This window comes from Oncorhynchus keta, chromosome 22 (assembly GCF_023373465.1).
Source record: "Oncorhynchus keta strain PuntledgeMale-10-30-2019 chromosome 22, Oket_V2, whole genome shotgun sequence".
In the NCBI taxonomy this organism is placed as follows: Eukaryota; Metazoa; Chordata; class Actinopteri; order Salmoniformes; family Salmonidae; genus Oncorhynchus; species Oncorhynchus keta.
In genome coordinates, this window is record NC_068442.1 from 45,490,345 (window position 1) to 45,503,748 (window position 13,404).

The following is a 13,404-nucleotide window of genomic DNA, read 5'->3' on the forward strand; positions in this document are numbered from 1 at the left end:
TTGAACTCTGAAGGATTTATTTGGGCTGCAATTTCTGAGGCTGGCAAACTGTAATGAACGTATCCTCTGCAGCAGAGGGAACTCTGGGTCTTCCTTTCCTGTGGCGGTCCTCATGAGAGCCAGTTTCATCATAGCGCTTCATGGTTTTTGCGACTGCACTTGAAGAAACTTTTACATTTCTCGAAATTTTCCGGTTTGACTGACCTTCGTGTGTTTAAAGTAATGATGGACTGTCGTTTCTCTTTGATTATTTGAGCTGTTCTTGACATAATATGGACTTGGTCTTTTACCAAATAGGGCTTATTCTGTATACCACTCCTACCTTGTCACAACTGATTGGCTCAAACGCATTAAGAAGGAAATAAATTCCACAAATTAACTTTTAACCAGGCACACCGGTTAATTGACATGCATTCCAGGTGATTACCTAATGAAGCTGGTTGAGGGAATGCCAAGAGTGTGCAAAGCTGTCATCAAAGCAAATGGGGGCTACTTTGAAGAATCTCAACGATAAAATATATTTTGAGTTGTTTAACACTTTTTTTTTTTGGTTACTACATTATTCCATATGTGTTGTGTCTATTTATTCTACAATGGAGAAAATAGGAAAAACCCTTGAATGAGTAGTCCAAAATAGTCCAATCTTTTGACTGGTACTGTATATAATCACACACACACAGTACAAAACATTAAGAAAATCTTCCTAATATTGAGTTTTGCTCCAGAACAGACTCAATTTGTCGGGGCATGGACTATAAGGTGTCAAAAGCGTTCCACAACGATGGTGACCCATTTTGGCTCCAATGCTTCCCACAGTTGTCAAGTTGGCTGGATGTATTTTGGGTGGTGGACTGTTCTTGATACACGGTAAACTGTTGAGCGTGAAAAACCCAGCAGCGTTACAGTTCTTGACACACACCGCTGCGCCTGACACCCACTATCATACCCCCTGTTCAAAGGCACTTCAATATTTTGTCTTGCCAATTCACCCTTTGAAGGGCACACATACACAATCCATGTCTCAAGGCTTAAAAATCCTTCTTTAACCTGTCTTCTCGCCTTCATCTAAATTGATTTGAAGTGGATTTAACAAGTCACATCAATAAGGGATCATGTGGACAATCTTCGTCGTGGAAAGAGCAGGTGTTCTTAATGTTTTGTGCACTATGTGCCATTAAATATATAACACTGTCTTTGAATACCATAGAAATAGAAAGACAATAGATTAAATGTAAAAAGTTTATATTTTCACACTCCTCCCTCTCTCTCTCTAGGCAAGGGTGGGGCCAAGGGGGGAGTTTTCTCTTGGTCAGAAGGTAATTGGCCGGAACATCGATGGCTGGTTCTACCCCTGCACCATCATTGGCATGACCTCACAAACCTTCTACGAGGTCAACTACGAAGACGGCTCCTACTGTGACAACATCTTCCCCGAGAACATTGTGGTGAGTCTCTCTCTCTTTCTCTCTCTCTCTCTTTCTCTCTTTCTCTCTTTCTCTCTCTCTCTCTCTCTCTCTCTCTCTCTCTCTCTCTTTGTCAATCTCTCTCTCTCTCTCTTCTCTCTTTCTCTCTTCTCTCTCTCTCTCTCTCTCTGTCTCTGTCTCTCTCTGTCTCTGTCTCTGTCTCTCTTTCTCTCTGTCTCTCTTTCTCTGTCTCTCTCTGTCTCTCTCTGTCTCTCTCTGTCTCTGTCTCTCTCTGTCTCTCTCTGTCTCTCTCTCTCTCTCTCTCTCTTTGTCAATCTCTCTCTCTCTCTCTTTGTCAATCTCAGCCATGGTGAGGTGACCATGATATGTGTTGACATAGTGACAACATAATGACAAATCAAAGCAATGGCTATAGAATGACATATCTAGTGAATGTTAGATGCATCAAATCCTAACCTGTTCCTCAAATCAATCACTCCGTTCTCTCCCTCCCTCCAGAGTCACGACTGTCTTCGTAACGGTCCCCCAGAGACCGGCGAGCTGATGTTGGTCCACAACATGGAGGGCCAGGCGCTCAACGCCTCCTACGTCAAGGATCACGTGCACAAGTACTACCAGGTGAGAGTAGCGTTGCCCCCCGTACACTCCCTTCTCTCTACCTCGTCAACCAACTAGCCCATTAGCCCCGTGTTCCAGCACTAAATAAAATTGTATTAGTCATATGCGCCGAATACAACAGACCTTACATTGAAATGCTTACTTACGAGCCTCTAACCAACAATGCAGTTTCAAAAAATACGGAGAAGAATATGAGATAAAAGTAACAAGTCATTGAAAGAGCAGCAGTAAAAAATAACAATATATACAGGGGGGGTGCCAGTACAGAGTCACTGTGCAGGGGCACCGGTTAGTTGAGGTAGTATGTACATGTAGGTAGAGTTAATTAATGTGACTGCATAGATGACAACAGAGAGTAGCAGTGGTGGGGTCTGGGTAGACATTTGACTAGATGTTCATTAAGGTCAAGTTGATTGGTTGAATCCGGGGATGTTAGTGCCTGCACACCCTGTGTACTTCCTTGTAGATCTGAAAGGACTGTTTATGTAAATGGATTCAAATCAATGTAGCTCATCTCCACATGAGACTACGTTGGAGGTTTGAAAACATCTGACAGATTTAGGCGATCAAAGTCAACAGTGCATATCAGAGGGCTAGGTGTTTTTTTAAGTGCATGCTCTTCAACCGATCGCTGCCCGCACCCGTCCGCCCAACTAGCATCACTACTCTGGATGGTTCTGACTTAGAATATGTGGACAACTATAAATACCTAGGTGCCTGGTAAGACTGTAAACTCTCCTTCCAGACTCACATTAAGCATCTCCAATTCAAAATTAAATCTAGAATCTGCTTCCTATTTCACAAAGCCTCCTTCACTCATGCTACCAAACATGCCCTCGTAAAACTGACCATCTTACCGATCCTCGACTTCAACGATGTCATTTACAAAATAGCCTCCAACACTCTACTCAACAAATTGGATGCAGTCTATCACAGTGCCATCTGTTTTGTCACCAAAGCACCATATACTACCCACCACTGCAACCTGTGTGCTCTCGTTGGCTGGTCCTTGCTACATATCCGTCGCCAAACCCACTGGCTCCAGGTCATTTAAAAGTCTTTGCTAGTTTTGTGTCTTTACTATCATTAAATGAAGACTTTTTTTTAGTTTTTATCAAAGATTCTCTGTAATTAGTATTACGTGATATTAGTAGTATTAGTAGTATTAAACTGATCATGTAACCGTAATTAACTAGGAAGTCGGGGCACCAATGAAAAATATTCAGATTACAAAGTTATCATTTCCTAATAACTTTTCAGATTATTTTATATCTGATCAATTAGTCTTCAAATTAATGAATTATTTACTTCACGTTAGTTGCATTCCAAACGTCGTACATTGTTGGTTATCTGCACGAACCCAGTCTTCACTATGAGTCATCCATACATCAATTGTCTTAAATCATTTATTTACTAACTAAGTAATTCACAGAAATGCATAAACAACAGTAGATAGTTACAAGGAAATGATAACGGAGTTTCCCTAGTGGGATAAACCGGCATCGCGGCTTGGTGGACAAAAAGGAAGTGGGGGTCAGCTGAGAAGTCACTACAGAGTTGATAATTATAGCAATTGAAATGCTAATCCTTTGCACATGCTAATCCTTTGCACATGCTAATCCTTTGCACATGCTAATCCTTTGCACATGCTAATCCTTTGCACACGTTCACTCATTCGGGAACAAATGCAATCAATATATATATTTACACTCAGTGTGTCGTCTTGATCGCTGTTGAAAAGTTTTTCTTTTGTAGAATGGCCGTCCTCTCTCTCTCTGTCACGGTTAGCATGGATTGTTCAGAGTGACATTCATTATTTTCGTTATAGAATGGATGTTTCGGCGGTTGACGTTTTTCACGTTCAATGATACTGAATTCCTAACTGCAGACTAGTAATTAATATCAAAGACTTGTTCTTATTCTGTCGGTATCGATCGTCTAAGAGTTTAACCACGTGGTATGGTTAAAAGATTCAGCAATGGTCTGCAACCTTTGTCCCATTGTAATGGAGAAAAACATGGTCTACTGAGAATTTCTCAAAGTTGGGGTTTTATTCGGAATTGCAGAAAAAGGCCTGTCACAGGATGTCCGACCCTAACTGGGCTCATGTGCGGTCCTCTGATTTAGTTAAACTCAAAAGGGATTTGGAGTTTCCTTCATTAAACAGTCCAAAATCACATTACACAATTATACAAACAGTATCATCCTCACTCATTCATCGTATACGACAATTAGATGTAAACCTAATTTCTGAGGCTATTATATAAACAGCGTTATGGTAATGTGGCCGCACCGTCTCCCATGAGCTTCACCAAAATTGTACCAAACGGACCAGTTCGTAGCTGGATTCTTCACCGATCTTTTATACCTTCTCCAGAACATAAATGTTGTTTGGAGGTGGAAGAAATTCCTTTGTTCTCTATGAAAATTCACTCTGTCTCTATACTGTGGCTATGAGGAGATAATCTCTTCGAGGAATTTACGATCTCTCTGACCACAGTCGCCTATTTGTAGGAGGCAGGGAGAGGGGGATGGGGCTTGCTGTACTCAAAGAGGGCAACGTCATGACACTAGGTAAAGCCCCGCCTTATCTCAGCTCACTGGTCACCATAGCAACACCCACCCGTAGCAAGTGCTCCAGCAGGTATATTTCACTGGTCATCCCCAAAACCAACACTTCCTTTGGCCGCATTTCCTTCCAGTTCTCTGCTGCCAATGACTGGAACGAATTGCATAAATCACTGAAGCTGGAGTCTTATATCTCCCTCTCTAACTTTAAGCATCATCTGTCAGAACAGCTTACCGATCACTGTACCTGTAAATAGCACACCCAACTACCTCATCCCCATATTGTTACTTACCCTCTTGCTCTTTTGCAACCTGGTATCTCTACTTGCACATCATCATCTGCACATCTATCACTCCAGTGTTAATGCTAAATTGTAATTATTTTTGCCTATGTCCTATTTATTGCCTACCTCTACATTTGCACACACCCTATATAGATTTTTATTTTATTTTGTGTTATTGACTGTACGTTTGTTTATGTTTAACTCTGTTGTTTTTGTCGCACTGCTTTGCTTTATCTTGGTCAGGTTGCAGTTGTAAATGAGAACTTGTTCTCAACTAGCCTCCCTGGTTAAATAAAGGTGAAAAATATATTTTTTTTAAATAAATAAAAAAGGTGGTGCCACTGTATATTTTCATTATATATTCTAGGATGCATGGACGGGTTAAGGACTATTTATTTCCCTTAAAATGTCCTTATGACAACTTTAGGCAGTCTTTATAATGGTCCACTCCATCTACATTGAACCCCCAGCCTTGTACCAAGTTGGTTCTACAACGGGAGCCTATTTTACACCATAACTTAGGTGACTTTGACTTTCCAGCACAGTGCTTATCTGAGTGTTTCCATCACAGTGCTTATCTGAGTGTTTCCATCACAGTGCTTATCTGAGTGTTTCCATCACAGTGCTTATCTGAGTGTTTCCATCACAGTGCTTATCTGAGTGTTTCCATCACAGTGCTTATCTGAGTGTTTCCATCACAGTGCTTATCTGAGTGTTTCCATCACAGTGCTTATCTGAGTGTTTCCATCACAGTGCTTATCTGAGTGTTTCCATCACAGTGCTTATCTGAGTGTTTCCATCACAGTGCTTATCTGAGTGTTTCCATCACAGTGCTTATCTGAGTGTTTCCATCACAGTGCTTATCTGAGTGTTTCCATCACAGTGCTTATCTGAGTGTTTCCATCACAGTGCTTATCTGAGTGTTTCCATCACAGTGCTTATCTGAGTGTTTCCATCACAGTGCTTATCTGAGTGTTTCCATCACAGTGCTTATCTGAGTGTTTCCAGCACAGTGCTTATCTGAGTGTTTCCAGCACAGTGCTTATCTGAGTGTTTCCAGCACAGTGCTTATCTGAGTGTTTCCAGCACAGTGCACAGCACAGTGCTTATCTGAGTGTTTCCAGCACAGTGCTTATCTGAGTGTTTCCAGCACAGTGCTTATCTGAGTGTTTCCAGCACAGTGCTTATCTGAGTGTTTCCAGCACAGTGCTTATCTGAGTGTTTCCAGCACAGTGCTTATCTGAGTGTTTCCAGCACAGTGCTTATCTGAGTGTTTCCAGCACAGTGCTTATCTGAGTGTTTCCAGCACAGTGCTTATCTGAGTGTTTCCAGCACAGTGCTTATCTGAGTGTTTCCAGCACAGTGCTTATCTGAGTGTTTCCAGCACAGTGCTTATCTGAGTGTTTCCAGCACAGTGCTTATCTGAGTGTTTCCAGCACAGTGCTTATCTGAGTGTTTCCAGCACAGTGCTTATCTGAGTGTTTCCAGCACAGTGCTTATCTGAGTGTTTCCAGCACAGTGCTTATCTGAGTGTTTCCAGCACAGTGCTTATCTGAGTGTTTCCAGCACAGTGCTTATCTGAGCGTTTCCAGCACAGTGCTTATCTGAGCGTTTCCAGCACAGTGCTTATCTGAGCGTTTCCAGCACAGTGCTTATCTGAGTGTTTCCAGCACAGTGCTTATCTGAGTGTTTCCAGCACAGTGCTTATCTGAGTGTTTCCAGCACAGTGCTTATCAGCACAGTGTTTGAGCGTTTCCAGCACAGTGCTTATCTGTTTCCAGCACAGTGCTTGTCTGTTTCCAGCACAGTGCTTGTCTGAGTGTTTCCAGCACAGTTTCCAGCACAGTGCTTATCTGAGTGTTTCCAGCACAGTGCTTATCTGAGTGTTTCCAGCACAGTGCTTATCTGAGCGTTTCCAGCACAGTGCTTATCTGAGTGTTTCCAGCACAGTGCTTATCTGAGTGTTTCCAGCACAGTGCTTATCTGAGTGTTTCCAGCACAGTGCTTATCTGAGTGTTTCCAGCACAGTGCTTATCTGAGTGTTTCCAGCACAGTGCTTGTCTGAGTGTTTCCAGCACAGTGCTTGTCTGAGTGTTTCCAGCACAGTGCTTGTCTGAGTGTTTCCAGCACAGTGCTTATCTGAGTGTGTTTCCAGCACAGTGCTTATCTGAGTGTTTCCAGCACAGTGCTTATCTGAGTGTTTCCAGCACAGTGCTTATCTGAGTGTTTCCAGCACAGTGCTTATCTGAGTGTTTCCAGCACAGTGCTTATCTGAGTGTTTCCAGCACAGTGCTTATCTGAGTGTTTCCAGCACAGTGCTTGTCTGAGTGTTTCCAGCACAGTGCTTGTCTGAGCGTTTCCAGCACAGTGCTTATCTGAGCGTTTCCAGCACAGTGCTTATCTGAGCGTGTTTCCAGCACAGTGCTTATCAGCGTTTCCAGCACAGTGCTTGTCTGAGCGTTTCCAGCACAGTGCTTGTCTGAGCGTTTCCAGCACAGTGCTTGTCTGAGCGTTTCCAGCACAGTGCTTATCTGAGCGTTTCCAGCACAGTGCTTATCTGAGCGTTTCCAGCACAGTGCTTATCTGAGCGTTTCCAGCACAGTGCTTATCTGAGCGTTTCCAGCACAGTGCTTATCTGAGTGTTTCCAGCACAGTGCTTATCTGAGTGTTTCCAGCACAGTGCTTGTCTGAGCGTTTCCAGCACAGTGCTTGTCTGAGCGTTTCCAGCACAGTGCTTATCTGAGCGTTTCCAGCACAGTGCTTATCTGAGCGTTTCCAGCACAGTGCTTGTCTGAGCGTTTCCAGCACAGTGCTTGTCTGAGCGTTTCCAGCACAGTGCTTATCTGAGCGTTTCCAGCACAGTGCTTATCTGAGCGTTTCCAGCACAGTGCTTATCTGAGCGTTTCCAGCACAGTGCTTATCTGAGCGTTTCCAGCACAGTGCTTATCTGAGCGTTTCCAGCACAGTGCTTATCTGAGCGTTTCCAGCACAGTGCTTATCTGAGCGTTTCCAGCACAGTGCTTATCTGAGCGTTTCCAGCACAGTGCTTGTCTGAGCGTTTCCAGCACAGTGCTTATCTGAGCGTTTCCAGCACAGTGCTCTGGTAGATTATGGCAGAGTATCTTGCTGCAGTGGGCATTGAAACGTAGTGGAGATTGTTATCATTGCAGGTGCGTGTGGAGAATTTATGGTGTGACACGCAGAGTGCCTGTGAGGTATAAAGCTTAGAGGAGAGGTCCCTGGTACTGGAGGAACACAACTCCTCTGACACACACACACACACACACACACACACACACACACACACACACACACACACAGATCCTTGTGAACACTTCCACACTCTCAGCCTGGGCGATATGACAAGACAAATGGCACACACCCACGTACACAACATGGTTCGTCCAACATCTCACTCCAAAATCATGGGCATTAATATGGAGTTGGTCCCCCCCTTTGCTGCTATAATAGCCTCCACTCTTCTGGGAAGGCTTTCCACTAGATGTTGGAACATTGCTACGGGAACTTGCTTCTATTCAGCCACAAGCATTAGTGAGGTCAGGCAACTGATGTTGGACGATTAGGCCTGGCTCACAGTCGGTGTTCAGTCGGTTTGAGGTCAGGGCTCTGTACAGGCCAGTCAAGTTTTTCAAAACCGATCTCGACAAACCATATCTGTATGGACCTCACTCTGTGCAGGGGGGCATTGTTATGCTGAAAAGGAAAGGGTCTTCCCCAAACTGTTGCCACAAAGTTGGAAGCACAGAATCATCTAGAATGTCATTGTATGTGTGTCGGTCTGACGAGATGTAGTATGCATGTGACTATATGGTTATGCCTCTGTGTGTGTTTCTAATCACAGGATGGGACTGGGGAGGTGTGTGTGTGTGTGTGTGTTTCTAATCACAGGATGGGACTGGGGAGGAGGGTGTGTGTGTGTTTCTAATCACAGGATGGGACTGGGGGGAGGGTGTGTGTGTGTTTCTAATCACAGGATGGGACTGGGGAGGTGTGTGTGTGTGTGTGTTTCTAATCACAGGATGGGACTGGGGAGGAGGGTGTGTGTGTGTTTCTAATCACAGGATGGGACTGGGGAGGAGGGTGTGTGTGTGTTTCTAATCACAGGATGGGACTGGGGAGGAGGGTGTGTGTGTGTTTCTAATCACAGGATGGGACTGGGGAGGAGGGGTGTGTGTGTGTTTCTAATCACAGGATGGGACTGGGGAGGAGGGTGTGTGTGTGTTTCTAATCACAGGATGGGACTGGGGAGGAGGGTGTGTGTGTGTTTCTAATCACAGGATGGGACTGGGGAGGAGGGTGTGTGTGTGTTTCTAATCACAGGATGGGACTGGGGAGGTGGGTGTGTGTTTCTAATCACAGGATGGGACTGGGGAGGAGGGTGTGTGTTTCTAATCACAGGATGGGACTGGGGAGGAGGGTGTGTGTTTCTAATCACAGGAGGGGACTGGGGAGGAGGGTGTGTGTGTGTGTGTGTGTGTGTGTGTGTGTGTGTGAGCACGCACGCTAATCTCATAGTTTCACTGTGCTTGTATGTGTTGTCTCTCTCCATCGCTCACTCCCACTCTCTCTCATGATGCTGGCTAATCACCTGCTCTCTCACATACACATTTCCGCGCGACGCGGCAGAGCCACACGACACGACAGAACGACACGGCAGGGCCGCACGACACGACAGAACGACACGGCAGAGCAGAGCACAGACGACACGGCAGAGCCGCACGACACGGCAGAGCCACACGCGACACGGCAGAGCCACACGACACGACAGAACGACACGGCAGGGCCGCACGACACGGCAGAGCCACACAACACGACAGAACGACACGGCAGGGCCGCACGACACGACAGAACGACACGGCACGGCAGAGCCACACGACACGGCAGAACGACACGGCAAGGCCGCACGACACGGCAGGGCCACACGACACGGCAGAGCGACACGGCAGGGCCGCACGACACGGCAGGGCCGCACGACACGGCAGAGCCACACAACAGAGCCTCACGACACAGCCACACGACACACGGCAGGGCCACGCGACACGGCAGAGCCACACGACACGGCAGAGCCACACGACACGACACGGCAGAGCCACAGACAGTCACACACACCAAGATAACATGGCATAAAGGGTGTCTTCAAATTCTGTTACTGGATTTTGTCCTCCTGACAATCCTGTGTTTTTTAGTTTTTTCTGTGTTGTTTTGAGTATGACCCTTAATTAACTCTCCCACTCTTTCCATCTCTCTCATCTCGCCTTTTCAGGTGGAGTTCCAAGATGAGTCCCAGCTGTTACTGAAGCAAACAGAGATCCATTCGCTGGAGCAGGACCTGCCCAAGAGGGTCTGCACTCGCCTGGTACGAGACCACCTGACACCCACCCACTGGCTGGGGAGAGAGGGGGGAGGCAGGGGTGGGCTGGGGAGAGGGAGGCCAGGGAGGGGGGGGGCTGGGGAGGGAGGGAGGGGTGGGCTGGGGAGAGGGAGGCCAGGGGGGGGTGCAGGGAGGCAGGGGTGGGCTGGGGGAGGGAGGGAGGCAGGGGGTGGGGAGGGAGGGGCTGGGGAGGGAGGGAGGGAGGGGGCACCGCGTGGCTGGGGAGGCTGGGGAGGGGTGGGCTGGGGAGGAAGGGAGGCAGGGGTGGGCTGGGGAGGGGAGGGAGGCAGGGGGTGGGTGGGCTGGGGGAGGGGGGAGAGGGAGGCTGGGGAGGGGTGGGAGGGAGGGGAGGGAGGGAGGGAGGCTGGGGAGGGAGGGAGGGAGGCAGGGGTGGGCTGGGGAGGCAGGGGTGGGCTGGGGAGGGAGGGGAGGCAGGGGTGGGCTGGGGAGAGGGAGGAGGCTGGGGAGGGAGGGAGGGAGGGAGGCTGGGGAGGGAGGGAGGGAGGCAGGGGTGGGCTGGGGAGGAAGGGCAGGGGGTGGGCAAGGGGTGGGCAGGGGGGGCAAGGGAGGGAGGGAGGGAGGCAGGGGGTGGGAGGGAGGGAGGCAGGGGTGGGCTGGGGAGAGAGAGAGAGGGAGGGAGGCAGGGGTGGGCTGGGGAGGGAGGGAGGAGGCAGGGGTGGGCTGGGGATGTTATTCCACACTATCATGTTATTCTACACTATGTTGTGGAGTTGTCAGTCATGGCTGTGTTGAGCCTTTTTATAAAATGCATGAAATGATGCTCCTGAAATATCCATCCTTCCTGTCTGGTTGTAGGGGTTTGAAGGGTGTAGGAGCTCAACGTAGGAGAGAAGTGATCATGTGGATGCCATGCCACTATATTTACCAACAGCTGTCTCTTCCTGTCTAGGCAATACCAACCCAGGAAGCCCTTCTGTCAGGAGACGAACCACAGGCAGCCAAGAGGCCTCGCCTCCCCGCCCCTCACCCCACACCTCAAGCCCCCATGGACCCCGGATGCCAACCCCCAGCTACAGGCCCTGTACCTCACAGTATTACACCTCACACACCTAGCCATGCTCCTGGTCCCTCCAACACTGATATCAGCGCCCTTACCCTCACCCAGGCTTTGGCAATACCCATCTCCGAGCCCACCCTCACCCCAATGCCAACTCTCACTGATCCTCTCCCAGCCCCGTTGGCCCTAGCCGCCCCTCTGATGCCCCTCTCCCCAGCCGTGCCCTTCCAGGACCAGGGTGAAGTTTACAGAGCCAGGTCCGTGCCCTTCCAGGACCAGGGTGAAGCTTACACAGCCAGGTCCATGCCCTTCCAGGACCAGGGTGAAGCTTACACAGCCAGGTCCGTGCCCTTCCAGGACCAGGGTGAAGTTTACACAGCCAGGTCCGTGCCCTTCCAGGACCAGGGTAAAGCTTACACAGCCAGGTCCGTGCCCTTCCAGGACCAGGGTAAAGCTTACACAGCCAGGTCCGTGCCCTTCCAGGACCAGGGTAAAGCTTACACAGCCCGGTCCATGCCCTTCCAGGACCAGGGTGAAGGATACACGCCCAGCTCCAGCTACGTGTCCTACATGGAGACGCTGCTCAATACACACTTCCCCCCTCAGGAAGATGGCCCCGGGCCCCTGTTTTAATGAGACGCCACCACTCTGCCGTGATAGCTAGGCTAACAGGAGCTAAGCTAATGCTAGGAAAGATAATGTAATCTATGCTAAAGGAGGCTAAGTGATAGACAGTAGCATCTGTTACAGAATGCAGATAAAGCACTCCTCAGTTGCATGTCTTTTTTTTTTTTTTTTAAGGGTGGGTGGGGTGTGGGAGGGGTTCTCACTGCTGTGGTGTGGTTATGGGCTGTTCCTAGAACTGCAGCTGAAGAGGAGGCGTCTTTGTGGTGTGGTTATGGGCTGTTCCTAGAACTGCAGGTGAAGAGGAGGCTTCTTTTCCACTTCTTACCTCTTTCTATCCATTTATTTACCCGCTTTTACAGAACGGTGACGTCAGCTTTTTTTTGTGTTCATCTATGAAACCAGCAACAACTATTTTTTAATAGAAGCTTTACCAACTGCTTACAATGGAACAGAACAGCATATGGACAGAATATTTGTGTACAGTTTCAATAATGTATTTTTGTTTGTGCGAGGTCCTGGGGAAAGGGTGGAGATGTATTACAGGGGGGTTGACAAGTATTTAAATGTCTTATTCATATATTGATATAAAATCCTTGTACAAAGATAAAACATTTTGTTGGGGGGGAATGCAACCATGGTAGTTACACTTTATTGTAATCTTGTCTGCAGAACCATTGAATTTTGTGAAGATGTGTTGCAGTGGTTCTGAATGTGTCCCTGTATCGAACAAACCCAAAAACCATCATGTTCACATTGCTCACGTTTTCCAACTCCAGAACTTCTCTGGGCTTTGTTTTGTAGCATTCTTCCTAAAAATCAATGTTACTATTCGACGTTGTCTGTTCGTATGACTATTCTTTCTATGTTTATTTTGTGAATATATTAACCTCACGAGGTGATCCGAGTAAATGCTTTGGTTATGAAATGATGATCCTTTTGAGATTTTAGAGAGAGGTAAATTGAATTTCTACTCCAGTAAACAAGACCTGCATTTTCAAATGGTATGTTAACTATCTTTATAGAGGTGCTATCCTGTATGACTGGGGAAGCATGCTTCTCATACCCACAGTCACATTATACATAGTGCAAGCCTTTGTGTGTGAATCAAATCTGTTAATGTCATACTAGCCATGTAATTGAACTGTTATTACAATAGAATGTCATGACAGATCAATGTTCCTATGTGGAAACCTACTGTGAAGAGGCTTTATTTCATAGGAATTAAACTGAGTTGTTATAGCCAGCTTGTGTAGTGTTCCTTTCCTTTTGCATGTGTATAACCCATCTGTTATAACCCATCTCTTCTCCCGCTCTCCTCCTCCTCCGTCTGTCTGTCTGTCCTTGCTCATCCTGCACACCACTTATTCCCTGCAGGTCAATGCGGCTGGAGCTCTGCAGAGGTATAACTACAGCTGTTACTGCTCCCTGTTCTCTGGCAACAACACAAGCAGAATCCCAAAGAGGCTCATGTTT

The 13,404-nt window shown here is 47.3% G+C and overlaps 1 protein-coding gene across 1 annotated transcript in view; it reads left to right on the top strand.

Annotated features, from left to right (window-relative positions):
• The window catches only part of LOC118372740 (lysine-specific demethylase 4B-like), a 121,292-nt gene extending 108,118 nt beyond the window's left edge, over positions 1-13,174 (top strand). Inside the window, exons 19-22 of the mRNA XM_052475330.1 lie at positions 1,275-1,445; positions 1,923-2,042; positions 10,179-10,271; positions 11,197-13,174. Of these exons, the coding sequence (XP_052331290.1) occupies positions 1,275-1,445; positions 1,923-2,042; positions 10,179-10,271; positions 11,197-11,937 (1,125 nt within the window). The 3' untranslated portion in view covers positions 11,938-13,174. The remainder of the gene's footprint in view (positions 1-1,274; positions 1,446-1,922; positions 2,043-10,178; positions 10,272-11,196) is intronic.
• The last annotated feature ends 230 nt before the right edge of the window (positions 13,175-13,404 follow it).